At 49.9% G+C, this 15,113-nt stretch overlaps 1 protein-coding gene across 1 annotated transcript in view; it reads left to right on the top strand.

Moving 5' to 3' along the window:
* Positions 1-4,580: 4,580 nt before the first annotated feature.
* The window catches only part of COL20A1 (collagen type XX alpha 1 chain), a 48,291-nt gene continuing 37,758 nt past the window's right edge, over positions 4,581-15,113 (top strand). The window contains exons 1-9 of the mRNA XM_058814710.1: positions 4,581-4,653; positions 6,919-7,029; positions 8,557-8,700; positions 8,911-9,060; positions 9,999-10,199; positions 11,414-11,569; positions 12,542-12,661; positions 12,811-12,975; positions 14,551-14,715. Coding sequence (XP_058670693.1) covers positions 4,581-4,653; positions 6,919-7,029; positions 8,557-8,700; positions 8,911-9,060; positions 9,999-10,199; positions 11,414-11,569; positions 12,542-12,661; positions 12,811-12,975; positions 14,551-14,715 — 1,285 coding nt within the window. The remainder of the gene's footprint in view (positions 4,654-6,918; positions 7,030-8,556; positions 8,701-8,910; positions 9,061-9,998; positions 10,200-11,413; positions 11,570-12,541; positions 12,662-12,810; positions 12,976-14,550; positions 14,716-15,113) is intronic.

Genomic DNA, 15,113 nt, shown 5'->3' with positions numbered 1-15,113 from the left:
GGTATCCGTGTTTCCTGCTGAATGGCAATGCAAGTATCTTAAACCTCAGTTGTGATGGGAGGCTGATGCTGACAGCCCCCGCAGTTGCAGCTGAAAATCTGTCCCCTGTAACCAGAAATGTCACTGTCAGTCGCTCCCTCCTGGAACGAGGACAAAATCCATCCGGCAGAAGTTTTGGCACACTGGGGGTCCCTCCCAGGAGCTCCCGGCGCTGGGCATCCCTCCGGCAGGGCTGGATCTCACAGCCGAGGAGCTCCAGCTCACGGTCCAGCCTCTGGCCGTGCAGAACTGACAGATGTGCTTCATTTCGCAAAGCAGAGGGAGCGCAGCTGTGTGCGTGCAGCCCCCATCCGTGCGCGCACAGCTGTGAATGGGAGCGAGCGGGGCTGCGCTCAATTCATCCCGGCCACTCTCGGGGTGGGAGGGAGCCACCACTTGTTGCTGCCTTCTAGGAAATCAGCCTGCAGCCTCCCGCACAGAGATTTTATTTGATTTCGTTAGCAAAGCCCCAAAAACCCCGTGTGCTCCTGCCCGTAGGAGCAGCCTCCTGCTTTTCACGCTTCTTTTTGGCCAAGCCGTGCGTGCGGAGAGGGAGGTGGGGGAATCCCATCCCTCTCCCCCCTGTTCTCCCTCCCCTCCCCGATCCCTCCCGACCGCTGGAGTTGCGATCTTGAATCGCTCCGAGGAGCGGAGGAGGCGCCGGGGCAGCTCCTGCCCCTGTCCCAGGATGTAGCCGGAGCTCCCAACAGGTCTGTGCCTCCTTCCTTCCCCTCGGGGCTGGCTTTGCAGGGATGCCCAGCAGGGATTTGCTCTTTTGGGGCATGTGTGGGTATAGCAAAAAGGGAATTTCTGCAGGGTTTTGCTGTCTGGGCAGCATGGAGCTGGTGCAGTTCTTAGTGCTGGGCAGGGGGGACAGGACCCATCCTTTAGGGTGAGGTGGCATCAGGGCACATTCCCTGACATCAGCCTTAACAAACCAGGATCTGGGGCTCTTCAGGGGATGTGGCTGTGAGAAATGCACGTTGTTTGTTGGTTTGATCTCTTTTTTCCTTCTGTTTTGTGGTTGATAGTACAAAACTGTATTATCGTCTAGGATACTGTAGAATATCCTCTAAAATACTGTGTTATCTATCTAAAATACTCTACTATTTAGGATATCCTCTAAAAACTGTACTATCCTCTAGGACATTGTAGGATATCCTCTAAAATACTGTACTATCTATCTAAAATACTCTACTATTTAGGATATCCTCTAAAAACTGTACTTTTCTCTACGATATTGTAGGATATCCTCTAAAATACTGTACTGTCTATCTAAAATTACTGTTTAGGATATACTCTAAAAACTGTCCAATCCTCCTTAGGATATTGTAGGATATCCTCTAAAATACTGTACTATCTATCTAAAATACTCTACTATTTGGGATATCCTCTAAAAACTGTATTATCATCTAGGGTATTGTAGCCAGAGAGTGCTTGGAGGGGTTTGTCACCTGTGTGTGTTTTTCCCACCTGGAGGTGTGGGTGGGTTCAGCCTGATGAGCTGGGGGAGCTGCAAAAGCTCAGCCTACAAATGGAACTTTTTCCTGACTTTTTTTTCAAGTCTGGTGCTGCTTTTGTTCAATAGTGGAACTGAAATCGAGGAAGTTTCCAAGAGAAACTAGAAAGGGGTTGATGAATTTGTGGTTTTTAGTCTGTTTTAAAAAAGGTCCTTTGACCAGCAAATCACTCAGGGAATGTGGGACAGATTTATTCCCTGCCTCGGGCAGTCCCTGTCTCCTGCAGGGCTGTCCCTGGCACTGCTCCTGTGCCCAGCAGTGAGTGGGACACGAGGTGACATTGCTTCTGTGCAGAGACAGGGATGACCTCTGACATGAGGAAACGTCCCCAAACTGTGGCTGTGGAGGATGGAAATAATTCACAGTGCCTGCAAATCCTCACCTTTAGTCCTGATGATTTAAATATGTGGCTGACATTTTTTTTTTTTCTTTAACTAAAGCGACTACTTCTAAAGTTTCCTGTACAAAACAAAAAAGACTGCTTTGACTGCCTTAACCTCCAAATCTCCTCTGAGCACACAACTGGAGCAAGTGGAAAGTGGTGTGATCCCCACACACCCCTATTTTCCAGGCTCTGGAAATACTCACCACTTGCTCCATGTGCTGCTGTCTCCACATTCCTTCCCTGGGGTGAGTAACAGGAGAGAGGCACCAGCGTGCTGTGGGCTCCCTGCCTGCTGTCCCTGGGCTCCCCTCAGCCCCACACTCAGCCTGGCTGGCTGCTGGCACCACTGAGGGCAGAAATGGATGGGGAGGGACCACAGGATCCTGGAGTTTGGGCTTGGGATGTGGCAGGGGAGGTGTGCAGAGGGAACTCCTCCAGATGTGCGACTTCCACCACTTCAGACAGGTGCATTTCTTATTCCTGATTTACAGCTAGGAAAAGGAGTGTTGGAGAAGAGGCAGAGTGGTGATGGGTTTGCCTCTGAGATGGCAGAATAGGTGAAGTCTCTGTTTCTTGCTTTAGTCAGAGAAAAGATCCACAGCCTGGGGTCTAACTGTGCCCAGTCTGGGTTAAAACCAGGATTACTGTGAGGGTGCTGAGGCCCTGGCACAGGTGCCCAGAGAATCTGTGGCTGCCCCTGGATCCCTGGAAGTGTCCAAGGCCAGGTTGGATGGGGCTGGGAGCAACCTGGGATAGTGGAAAGTGTCCCTGCCATGGCAGGGGTGGGATAAAATGAGCTTTAAGATCCCTTCCAACCCAAAACAATCTGTGATTTTATGATAATGTTGAACTCATCCTTACTGACACAACAGGGTGGAAGCTCCTGCCTGAACCAGAGCCTGCAGTAAACCCAAATCAGTGCAGGCTGGAGGAGTTTATTTTTCTGCACTTTGGATCCCATATAACCCTGGTTAACATGGAAAGATCCCACACAATCCTGTGCTTTTGCCAGAGTTTGGCATCCTGTTTGTCAGCAGTTGCACAGAAGTTTCAAGGAAATCAAGAGCAGATTGATGGCATTGCAAAATGGCAAAAATGAAATTTGAATTTAAGGAATGTAAAAAAATGCTGAGTTTTTGCTGCTGTTTGGCACCCACACCTCTGCAGCCAGGACAGGCTCTGCTTTCCTGGAGGTGACAATCAGGGTTCTGAAAGCCACCTATCAAATGTTTGCTGTTTTTTATAAACAATGACCTCATTTTATTAGCTGGAAAAATAAAGCAAGTGTTTCCCATGGCTAAAGGCTTCGGTTACACTGCAGTTGTTCCATTCATCTTCAATAATAAAAAAAAGAAACCACAGACAGAGAAGGGTGGTTAACAACTCCCTGTTACAACTTGCACGTTTTTCCAGTCATTCTTCCAGCAATTTAGATCTGATTTAAACAGAACATGCCTGGCTCACTCACTCACTCATGTGCATATTTATTTTCCCTTGAAATTGCTACCAAGCTGCTGTGTTTGGGGGAAATCAGGCATTTGCCAGGAGCCTCTGCATACCTGTCCATCAAGGTGAAGGGAAGGGAGATGTCCCTGCAGGAGGGGGTGCAGGGCTGGTTCTGCCAGAAGCAGTGAGGCTGAAATGTGGAGCACAGAGATGACAAAAGGCCAACAACAGGTGCTTAAAAGGTGCTTAAAACCTGGTTTGCTGGGAGCCAGATGAGGGGGTGGCGCTGCTTCCATCAGGGCGGTTTTCTGCTGACCCAAAATTCCTGACCCAAAGGGAACAGCACTGAAATCCAGGCTGGAAAAGCCAACTGTGGGTGCTCAGGGTCCATGGGCTGAGGCTGGCAGTCAGCTTTGGCCACTCTGCAGAGGTTATATTTGAGTCAAACTGATTCAGAATTCTGATCCTCTGCCATGGGTAAGTCTGTCCTGTCTGCTTTCAGTCTGTTCAGGTGAACAAATTAAAGCAAAACTATCCCAGAAAATCCTGGATATAAATTCTTGGGAGTGAAATAAGAAATAAAACCCTTTATTTGTAAGCTGTTCACATACAAAGTCCTCTGGGTCTGTGGATCCCTCCTGCTGCAAAATTGCTTTATCACAGCAACTGAGGTCATTAAATCTGTGGTTTGAGGAGCCTGGCTGCTACAGAGAGCTCCTCTCTGTGCTTTCCCCCTTGTGATTGGTGTGTGCATGCCAGGGACATGAGAAACGTGCTGTCTGTACACCTGGAATGATTGTGGGCATGATAACCACAATTAATTACTTCTGTACAGTTTAAACCAGAGGTTATTCTGGAATCTCTGTGTCCAATCACGTGCCAGTGTTGTTGATTTCCATGATCAGAGTAGAACCCATCACTGGGAGCTCCAGTGCTTATAAGCCAGATTTATAAACACAGCTCAGACCAAGGCACTGAGAGCTATATTGGAGAGACTAAAAAGATAAAATAATGTGGAGGAATTGCAGGAAAATCTGTCTGTTCTTCTCCTCCATGCTTTCAGTGCCATCCATGATGCCCAAATCTGCAGTGCCTTAAATGAGGATGGACAAAACCTGGATTTTGATGTGGTGAAACACAACTTTTACTTCTTCTCCCTGACATTTGCCCTTTTGCAGGTCCTGCTCACAATGCTGATCCACACTTGGTTCTTTCTTGCCTGCCTGCCTGTGCTGAGCCATGTCTGGGGACGAGTGGGCCAAGGTAAGGAGCCTGCCTGCCCTGCTGGGGCTGTTCCTGAGGTCTGTGTGCCCTGGGGCAGCCCAGCCCTCCCTAAGGCAGCGACAGCACTGTCAGGGGCATTCCCAGAGCCAGGCATTATTCCAGGGGGCTGCTGTGCTCTGCTGTGTGCTGGTGAAGCTCCAAACAGCCTTTCCCAAGCATGAAGAGCAATGAGGGCTCAGGAGCCTCATCTGGGAGAGCCCCTCCATCCCTCCCCACCCTGCCTGGCCTGTCCTCATCCCTGGCAGCAGTTCAGCCCACCAGGGATGCATTTCAGCCTGTGCAAGCAAAGAGGGACTTCTGTGATCTGTGGGAGCCTGAGAAATAGGAAGGAAAAGGCTTTTGCTTCTTTAGACACTGCACCTTCCTGCTTTGGGTGTTTGTGGTGAGATGTGGCGCAACATCTGGGTGAGAAAGCATGAGGTGATTCATCCTGCATCATCCTGCTCCCCAGAAAATGCCTACAGCACCTCAGCACAGCCTTTCTGATGTGGAAGAGCCACCTTTAGGTTATGTCTGAAGAGCACAGAGGTTTCTAGAGAGGTGGTGGCCCTGCAGGGCTGGGACAGATGTGTCTCCCTGCTGTGCATCTTCCAGACTTCTGCAGTTAAGCTTGGGCTTAACTCCATGAGAGCAAGGTTACAGCATCAAACAGTGCACATCCAACACAGGGCAAGGAAACAGTGGAGCTTTCATGGCACTGGGGATCATTTGCATCCAGCACATAATGGTGCTTTAGAGGATGATGTCCTTTCTGGTCTGTCTGGGGACATTCTTGTCTTTTTAGCTTCTGGGCTCCTAGAGCGATGCCCAAGGAGCTGGACCACACTTGTCCAAAAGAAGACAGCTCCATGTTTAATCTAACTATGAATTCCCCTCATTGTTCCATGATCTTTTACCATTTCTTTTAGGCGTGATTTTAGGATTTGCTTTTTGCCCTTCACCCCTCTTCCCCCTGTTTTCTTTCTTCCTCTTCAGATTTGCCTGGGGTGAGATGTGAATCTGAGCTTTGTTTCCCCAAAATAGTTATCTGCTTGTTGGGCAGCCTGCAGGAAGTCTCTGCAGGGAAAGGTTAAGGCCCAGATGTTGGGCTGAGACAAGCAGGACCCTCAGTGCCAGCTCTCACTGCTTTCCTGGGGGGTGACATCATGGCAGGGATGTCAGGAGGTGTCAGGGATTAGTGCAGGACCAGATTAGGGAGCTGAGGAGCCCTGGGTGACACTTTGGCAGCACTTAGCAGAAACTCCAGGTCACTCTGAGATTTATTTTTTTATGAGTAATTGTAAAGGGAAAAAGATTGGTAACAGCTGCAAATGAGGGGGAGCCCTTGGGTGCAGATGTTTATGGTGTGATCACTCACTGCAAATTAGGGCATCTGCTGGAAAGGCAGCTCTGGGCACAGTGTCACAGGGAGGGCAGAGAAATCTGCTGAGTTGCCATCCTGCATCCAGCTGAGTGAGAAAGGTTCATATGGTGACATTTGTGTGACAGGAATCGTGGATTCAAGGAGTGACACAATGGGCTCAGCCATCTAGCTGGGTTAACAGATAGCTGTGAAATCTGGAGCTGATAAAGGAATGTGCTCTTTCTTCTCTTTACCTCCCTGTCTGATACTATTTTTTCCCCTCAGGATTTGTCATTTAGCTTGCAGGTCCCTGCAGCGAACTGATACAAGCTGGTGCCCATGAGTTATGGTCCTGCCAGGAGCTGTTATTTACACTTTATCAGCTTTTCTTTCCTTCTTTCTAAACCCAGCTGGTCCTTGGAGCTGCCTCTGAAATGATCATTCTGCACAAGTGTGGGATCCATCACCTGGGGAATTCCTGTATTTCTGAGCATCCCAAGCCTATTGAGGAGCCTTGCTTGAGCCCATTTGCTGCCCTGCCATTTCACGTGTTTGCACTGAACACACTTGCTGTAAAAATCCATTCACCCTGAAAGCTCCTGGGAGAGCCCTTCAGGGCATGAAGGGTTCAGAGAAAAGCCCCCGCCTGTGGGGAGGCTGCTTTACCTTTCTGCAGGGGTATAAATGAGAAACTCCTCCTTGCACAGGAGGCTCCAGGCCTGCAGAGGTACAAGGGGATGCAGGAGCTTCCAGGGGATGTTGAGGACTTGCCTGGGGTGGGGAAGGCTCCCTTTGTACCACAAGCACTGCCATGTCCTTGGGGGAGGCAGCACAGTGGGGTTTGTGGCAGGAATTGCAGCCACAACAGCACGGCCACGTCTCCTCCTCCTCCTCCTCCCCAGGGTCAGGCCGGCTGAAACTCACTGTCCTCTCAGAAGACAGGCTGCAGATGAAGTGGAAAGAGACTGAGGGGAACATCAGTGGCTACAAAGTTCGGGTAAAGCCCATGGCAGGTACGTGCTGACACCCTGGGCTTGGGCCCCAGCAGAGCTCAGCGGGACTGAGCTGCACTGGGAGCACAGGAGCACCTAAAAATGAGAAATGAGCATTATTGAGACCTTAAGGGAATAGAGACAAGGCAGAGGGAGTTACCCACAGCCTGCTCTGGTTCCAAGGGCTGGTTTCACTGGGATGTACGTGCAGCAGTGACAAGGAGCCTCTCTGGCCTCTGTGGGAGCAGTTTGTAGTGCCACCCAATGCAGACACTGTCCCTTTTTCACTCCTTCACAGGAAAAAGAGGAAATTCAGCCCTCTTCATGCTAGGGGAAATGTTTAGCCAGAAATGCTGTCCTTTGGGACTCTGTGAGACAAAAATGAAACAGGTTCCTTGCCTGTCTCTTCTGTGGAGCTCTTAGCTCTGCCACCACTGCAGGGACATGGCATGGGGGGCCTCTGACCCTATTTGTGTGGGTAGGCTCATCTCTCCAGCTCCCTGCCCCTACTCCCTGATTTCAGATGTTGGACCTGGTGGGGTTGGAAGGACACGATGTCCCTCAGTGGGGAGGAGGGGCTGAGCCATCCTCGGCTGTGGCTGGCATTTGGTTCCCAGTGAGCCGGAAAAGGGAGCAGGAGTGCAGGGCGGCAGCTCCTGTGATCATCCACCCGATTTTAGCTCAGCCCCCACCTGTTTCCCGGCCTGGAGCAGCAGGCTTCTCATTCCTCGCCTGCCGCGCTCCTCCCCAGAGCCTCAGCTCAGCAGAGATTGATGAGCATCCCAGGAATGCAGGGAATCCCCACAGCACATGCCCGAGGCTTTCCCTCTCAGGCCGGGGAGTTTCCAGCCCCAGGCAGGAGCGCTGGATCAGGAACACATCCATCTCCATCATTCAAAGCTCCAGACCTTTCTATGAGAGAGGTTTAGGGAACTTCTGTGCCCCTCTGTGCTGGGCAGCAGTCACTGCCTTGCTCGCTCTGCTCATTGCCCTTGGCTGCTCAAGCCATCCCAGTCCCAGGAAAGGGTCCAACAGCTCAGACACGGCTGTGGAAGAGTCTGGAGGCAGTGCCAGCCCCAGAAATGAGCTGTGCCCTGCAGGCAGATGGGGCAGAGGCAGCACAGCTGGGGTAAGATGAGTCCAAGGGCCAGCAGTGACCTCCAGAGGCTCCGAGTCACTTCCTCATTGTGTCACGCATGACCTCAACCAGCTGGGTGTTTTCATAAGCAGTTGCCAGTCTTTGCACTCCCAACACCAGCTTTTCACTCAACAATCCTTGGGAAGCTGGTGAAGGTTGTACTAATACTGGGTAGGAAGTAATTTTCTAATCTGGGCACGTACCAGGCATTTAAAAAACCCACCTCAATCTTCCCAGCTCTACGTTGAAGTAAAAGAGTAAAAATCAGAGCTCCTCAAAATTTAAAGCATGAATAGGAGCTGACTGCAGTCCCTAGGCAGACATTCCCTGCATTTCAGTGCTGCTTTTGCTACTGTCAACTTAAATTTAAGCTCTGACAGGCTCTGAGCTGTGGCTTCATCCCACCTCAGGGGACTCGGAGCAAGAAGTCATGCTGAAAACCAAGACTCCCAAAGCCACGGTGGGAGGGCTGAGCCCCACCAAGGAATACACCCTGCAGGTCTACGTGCTCAACGGCTCCCAGGAAGCCCTGTTTGCCAAGAGGAAATTTGTGAGTAAGTGGAGAGGGCTAAATTTTACCACTCAGAGCTGCTGAGGCTCTTAGGGATGTGGCTGCTCTGGCACATGCCCTGCAGAGTGCTTGGCAGTCCCAGAGCCTGGTACTGTTTTGGTTGGAAGAAGGGAGATGGGGAAAACCCAGGGGATGAGGGAGGGAACTATGGCTCTCTAGATGGGTAATTTCTTTATTTTTGGTCTTCCCACAGTAGAAGAGCTCAGAAATGCATCCCAGACTAGAAACAGCCGCAGGAACGCAGGAGCCGCATCAGGAAAGAATCTCACCTCCTCTGCAGCTGAGCACAGTGGGGTGGCTGAGGACACCCCTCCACCCCTGAACACTGCCCTGCCACACTCAGGTGGGTGCTCTCACCATCCTGGAGTCTCAGGGATGCCATGGTAGCATGGCACAGGCCATGGCTCAAAATCACAGGGAATTGATTTTGAGCCATGGCCTGTGCCATGCTACCATGGCATTCAGCTGTCCCTAAAACCATCCCCATTTTCTCCCTTCATCAGAGATATTCTTGAGTGAGCCTTGCTAGCCTGGTCTCATCCTTTGCACACCATTCTTAGCTACAGAAACACAGTAAACCACCTAAAAAAATTTGCCCTTCATTCCAGCCAGGCTGAAAATGCACGTCCAGGTATCCAAATTCAGCAGATGCAAACCCATCCTTTGACTGAATGTGGATTCTTTGAGAGCAAGCTGCTCCCTAAGCACAAGGGCTGATGGTGCTTTTTTCCCTAAGCTCTGTGTCCCAGGGCTGGCTGCAGGTGCTTTACAAGAAGGATTCCCTCAGCCTCTCTGGCTGAGGACTGTATGTAACTACAGAGTCTCGTGTTTCCATGGGCTCAAAAGGGAATTTCACCTGTTGATGGAAGAAAGATCCACCAGGGCCATTATCCAAAAAAGTCTTGCACTAGCTCGGGGTGTTTGCAGGTCACAGATTGCTGAGCTCTGGAGAGCAACTGGGTATGAGGTGCCATGGGATGTTTTTCCTGATTTATATTTTATAAATATTCATTGTTTTTCATCGTGGAAGATAATGGGAAGGACACACTTTTTGATGTGAACCATTTTTAACATTAGCTCCTGAGCACACATGCAGTCCTCTCAGAGAGGTGTGAATGAAGGTGGTGACAATCCACCCACCAATTTCCATAAAATTGTAGGAATTTTACCCTTTCTGAGCCCTCTAAATTTGTGCTAAATGTGGCATAAATCAGCTGAGGAGTGGGGTTGGATGGGGATAATACAGTTTGGGACAATGGGATTTTTATCTTTGGAGCACAGCAAAGGACAGAGCTGAAAGGAAAAGGCAGAAGGGGGTTCAGCCAAAGAGCTCAGGAGAAACTACAAGAAACCAGCCCAGTATGGAGGTCAGCATGACAGAAACAGCATCAACGACCCCAAAATCATCCCAGCACACTCCTGAAAACGAGGAGCGAGAGACTCCAGGAAAAGAAAAACCCCCAAAGGATTCACTGAGACGAGGTGAGAGGGGGTTCAGACATGTCCTGCTCCTTCATCCCCTGCTGTTTTCCCTAACACTCACTGAATTCCAGCTTTCCAGCCCACCCTGTGCCCCCCCAGAGTACAGTGCTGCTGGTTGTGCTTCCAATCCCTAGCTCATGCTCTGGGAGCTGTCAGAGCTCACTGGAGAAATTTGGAGTCCTGCAGAACAACATGAATTCTCAGGAAAGCTGGAGTTGGGCCAGAAATTCCTTCCAGATGATTTAATTTATTGATTTAAATTGATTTGGCACCATTCTCTCTTCACGTTGTCATCTCCCCCTGCTTCTGGCAGATTCATGTAAGCATTTGTGTTCCTCTGCAGAGCACCCCCAGCCATGGACCTTCCCAAGGTGTTTCCTTTCCAAGCACCAGGGGTGTTTGTTATCTGGTCTGCTCCTCCTTCTGGGCTTGTTCTTCGTGTTTCACAGATATCTGATCCATGAGGATCCTTCAGATTCAGTTGAGATTGTGATGGCTCCCAGCTCTGCTGAAATGGTGGGAATGGGATGGGCCAGAGAATCCCCTTTGGCCCAGCAGAAATCCTTGACTGTGAGAGGAGACACACCTCCTTGGAGCCTGATAAATCTCAGTGGGATCATCTGTTTCCCCTCCACCAAAGATGGAAAATTCCCCATCTGAGCAATACTCAAGGAAGATGCATCCAATTAGCAAAATGCCTTATCAGATCCTCTGCTGAGCTGAGGACCAAGGGTGGGGAGGGAGGCAGAGCTGGAGTATCCATAGTGCCAGCAGGTTTTTGCTGAGAGATTGGATTTAATATAAAGCCATGAAATAATTGTAGCCCACAGGGGATCTCGTGATGGAATGGAATTAAGCAATCACCTGCAATTCTTGGAGACTTAAGCTAGATAAAAGGAAGCACTGGGCTGGGGCAGAGATGGAATAGAGCTGACAGCTTGCAGAGAGCAGTGCTTGGGTTAGCACATGCTTCCTGACAGCTTTAACCCCTTCTTTGCAGAGGTGCAGCTGCACACCACTCCATTTCGAGGTGCTGAGATGGGTTATCCTTGGCTCCATGGTTTTCACAGGATGCTGACATGTGCCAGACTGGCAGATGGTCCATTCCACCATCCAGACAAGGCCTTGCACAGCAGATTTGACTTTTATCTTAAAACCAAAGCAGGTTTTCCTCCTCAAAACTGCTTCTCTGAGTATCCAACCTTTCCCTGCAGGCTCCCAGTTTCAGTGTGACACTCCTGCCATGACTGACATTGTCCTGCTCGTGGATGGCTCCTGGAGCATCGGGCGCAACAATTTCAAGCTCATCAAGGAGTTCCTGAGCAATTTGATTTCCCCATTCAGTATTGCAGAAGACAAGATCAGAGTAGGTAGGACATGCTCCTGTTTCCTGACCTTGGGATGTTGATATTGGAAGGGGCCTTGGTCTCTTGTCCCTGTGGTGATGTGCTCCTCTTGGGAGCTGTTATTTCTCTAGGATGGGGTCCTTGAGCTGCTCTTGGAAGCTTTTCCTATCTGGCAGCAAGCTCTGGCCTCTAGTGGCCGTGAAAAATATCTGCACATTGAGCAGCAGGGCTGTCTGGGCAGCCCAAGGTCGGGTGGTGATGCTGAGACACTTTTGGGATTTGCTGCCGTCTCTGAGGATGTGCTCAGCCACCAATGCATTGGGTGCAGCGGCAATGGGGCTGCTGTGAGTTCAGAAGGGAATGGGGCTGCTTCCAGCTCTGAGTGATGCTGGCAGCCAGGCTGTACATGAAATAGGGTGGTGAAAATCCTTCTCAGTCCTTGCAGCTCATTGTTTGACCTGGATTAACTTTGGCACCTTATCAAATTCCTCTGATCATCATGAGGGGGATGTGTACCCCTGTACCCCATGGGGTCTGAGTCATTGCTTTGCTGCCAGCATGGCAGGACCAGAGAATCACAGAATTGTGGAATATTCTAATTTGGGAGGGACCCACAAGGATCATCGAGTCCAAGTCCTGGCCCTGCACAGAACACCCCAAAGATCCCACCTTGTGCCTGAGTGCATTATCCAAACATTCCTTCAGCTCTGTGAGGCCTGGGACTGTGACCACTGCCCTGGGAACCTGTTCAGTGTCCCACCACCCTCCGGGGGAAGAACCTTTTCCCAATATCCAGCATAAACACCCCCTAACTCAACTTCCTGCTATTTTCTCAGAACCATGCAGAAAGTGGAGTTAGAAGCCCCATGTGCTCACCCCCAGTCCCTGTCATTATTTGGTGTCATCCTCCCTGCGAATCCTCTCAGCAGCTCCCAGAGTGGGGCTCCTGCAGCTCCCCTGGGCTGGCTGGATGCCCATGGCTCCTGTCTTCCCCAGGGCTGTCCCAGTACAGCAGTGACCCCAGGACAGAGTGGGATCTGAGCACTCACTCCACCAGGGAACAGCTGCTGGAGGCCGTGAGGAACCTGCGGTACAAGGGCGGCAACACCTTTACAGGTAACTCCACCTGGCAGGGCTCTGAACAGTGGGGAAAGCTGTTCCCATGGATTATGGACTCTGTGGGGGCTGTGGCCACCGGCGAGGAGAGAAAACGTGTGGTTTTTTTGGAAAGCTGTGGCACAACCTCCATCTCTGCCCCTCTCCAGGTTTGGCACTGACCCACGTCCTGGAGCAGAATCTGAAACCAGACGCTGGTGCCCGGCTGGAGGCTGAGAAGTTGGTAATCCTCCTGACTGATGGGAAGTCTCAGGATGATGCCAACCTGGCTGCTCAGACCTTGAAAAACCTGGGCATAGAGATATTTGCCATTGGTAAGATCACAGCCATTGATAAGCTGTAGGACAAAGCCAACCTATTTTTGGTCATCTTCAAATTGAAGGTTATGTTCCCTCAACTTTGACAGAAGCATCCTGAGGCTGTAGAACTGAAGTGGTGGGTGAGACCTCATTACATTGTGGCTCAGATGAAAATTAACTCATTTATTCAGCCCAGGCAGTGTCTTGAAAGGATGTATTTTTTGGGGGGAAGGTATTCACATGAGAGATTTCACACCTCCCATCTAGTGACCTTTGGGAGCCTCAGGGACCAGTGCCATGAAAACAATATTCTCAGCTGTGGAACTGGGCAAGAGAACATTGTATTGGGGATGGCAGGGGACCTCCTGTGTAATTACTGCCTCTCACAACTTCCCATTTCTCTGAATAACAATATTATCTGCTTTTCACTGTCTGCCAGCAACACCGAGACACAGAATGGCCTTGAGCAGCTCTGGCCTTGAGGAGCACACGGGGTCTGCTGGAGACTGATACATGAGCAATAAAGTTACATAAAAGCTCCCCTAAAATTGCAATCTTCAAAAGTTTAGGTTAATTTATGTTGGGCTAATTTATGTTGGGGACATGCAAGTGAGGTTTTATTGCGTGGGGTCATGCAGGTAAGTGGCATTTATGGAGGGAGGAGAGCTGCTGAGCCTCCTTGGACAGTGTTAGGGAACCAAACTCTGGGAAGCAAAATGAGTTGTACTGTGGAGCTTGGTCAGCAGAGAGTTAATGAGGAGGGGGAGCTGAAGGATGGAGGATGCTGTGAGATGGAGAAATTCTGTTACATAAAAGGGCTGCTTTTTACTCATCCCTGACTGTTGAAATGCAATGTGATGTTCTGACGAACAACAGGCTCTCTGTGGGGAGCGCTGGCACCTCATAAATATAAAATGGTTATTTGTTCATTCAGTCCCTCATGTTTATGCCAACTGCCTCTCAGGTTGAAAAACATCTACCTTTCTGACAGCCAAGCCTGCAAGTGGTGAGGAGGCAGGAAAACAGCAGGAAGATTCACCAGGCTGTCTCCAGGCCACTAAAAGCTTTCTGAGCAGAAAGCTCTTCCCAGGCTGGGCTGAGCTGGTTGGTGCAGGAAAAGACATCACTGTGCTGGGAGAGCAGGGTGGTGGTGAAGCCCTGTGTGGGGCATTCTCAGCCTGGTGTCACGGACATATTTTATGAAAAATTCTTTTGTTGGGACCTTTTCTCCTGGGAAGCTGAGAGGCCTCAGAAATGAAATGTAAACAACAATTATCTGCTGCCGTGGAATGCAACAGGTGCAATCTTTGATTGGTCTCATGTGGTTGTTTTTAATTAACAGCCAATCACAGTCCAGCTGTCTCAGACTCTCTGGTTAGTCACAAGATTTTATTATCATTCTTTTCCATTCCTTGCTAGCCTTCTGATGAAATCCTTTCTTCTATTCTTTTAGTAGAGTTTTATTATATCATTTTCTTTTGATATAACATATATCATAAAATAATAAATCAGCCTTCTGAAACACGGAGTCAAGATTCTTATCTCTTCCCACGCTGGGGTTGTTTGCAAATTCAAGTTCTGTGTTGGCAGGGGTGAAGAACGCGGACGAGGCGGAGCTGCGGCAGGTGGCCTCGGAGCCGCTGGAGCTCACCGTCTACAACGTGCTGGACTTCCCCCTGCTCAGCTCCCTGGTGGGCAAGCTCACACGGGTCCTGTGCACCAGGATCAAGGAGAGGAGCCACAAGGAATCCGCAGGTGAAGTGGAGCCTCCCTTCCTGCTGTGTTGTCCTCTTGTTTCAGCGGTTCCATGCTGTTGTCTCCTTATTGCAAAAGTTTCATGCTTCCTTGGTGTTTCTCATGGGCATTTCCTCAGAGCACTGACTCTTTCTTCTTCACAAAGTAGCCAACAAGCTCGAATTCCCTTCTCAACCAACCAACCTACTCTTTTTCTCATTGGTCACAGCTGTGCCCTGTTAAAATCAGGCCTGTTCCTAATCTTTGGTAACTGGCCCAGCTGCAACTCCTTGGGGGTGAGATTACTTTCTGCACTATATTTATTTTTCTTCTATTCTGTCCCCCCACACTGCTGCTCACCATGTCCGTTCCTCTTGGAGGAGAAAATCACCTAATGACAGCAATTACCATTATAGGGA

Source organism: Ammospiza caudacuta, chromosome 15, assembly GCF_027887145.1.
Source record: "Ammospiza caudacuta isolate bAmmCau1 chromosome 15, bAmmCau1.pri, whole genome shotgun sequence".
NCBI classification, from domain to species: Eukaryota; Metazoa; Chordata; class Aves; order Passeriformes; family Passerellidae; genus Ammospiza; species Ammospiza caudacuta.
This window is presented reverse-complemented; position numbering and strand designations above follow the sequence as displayed.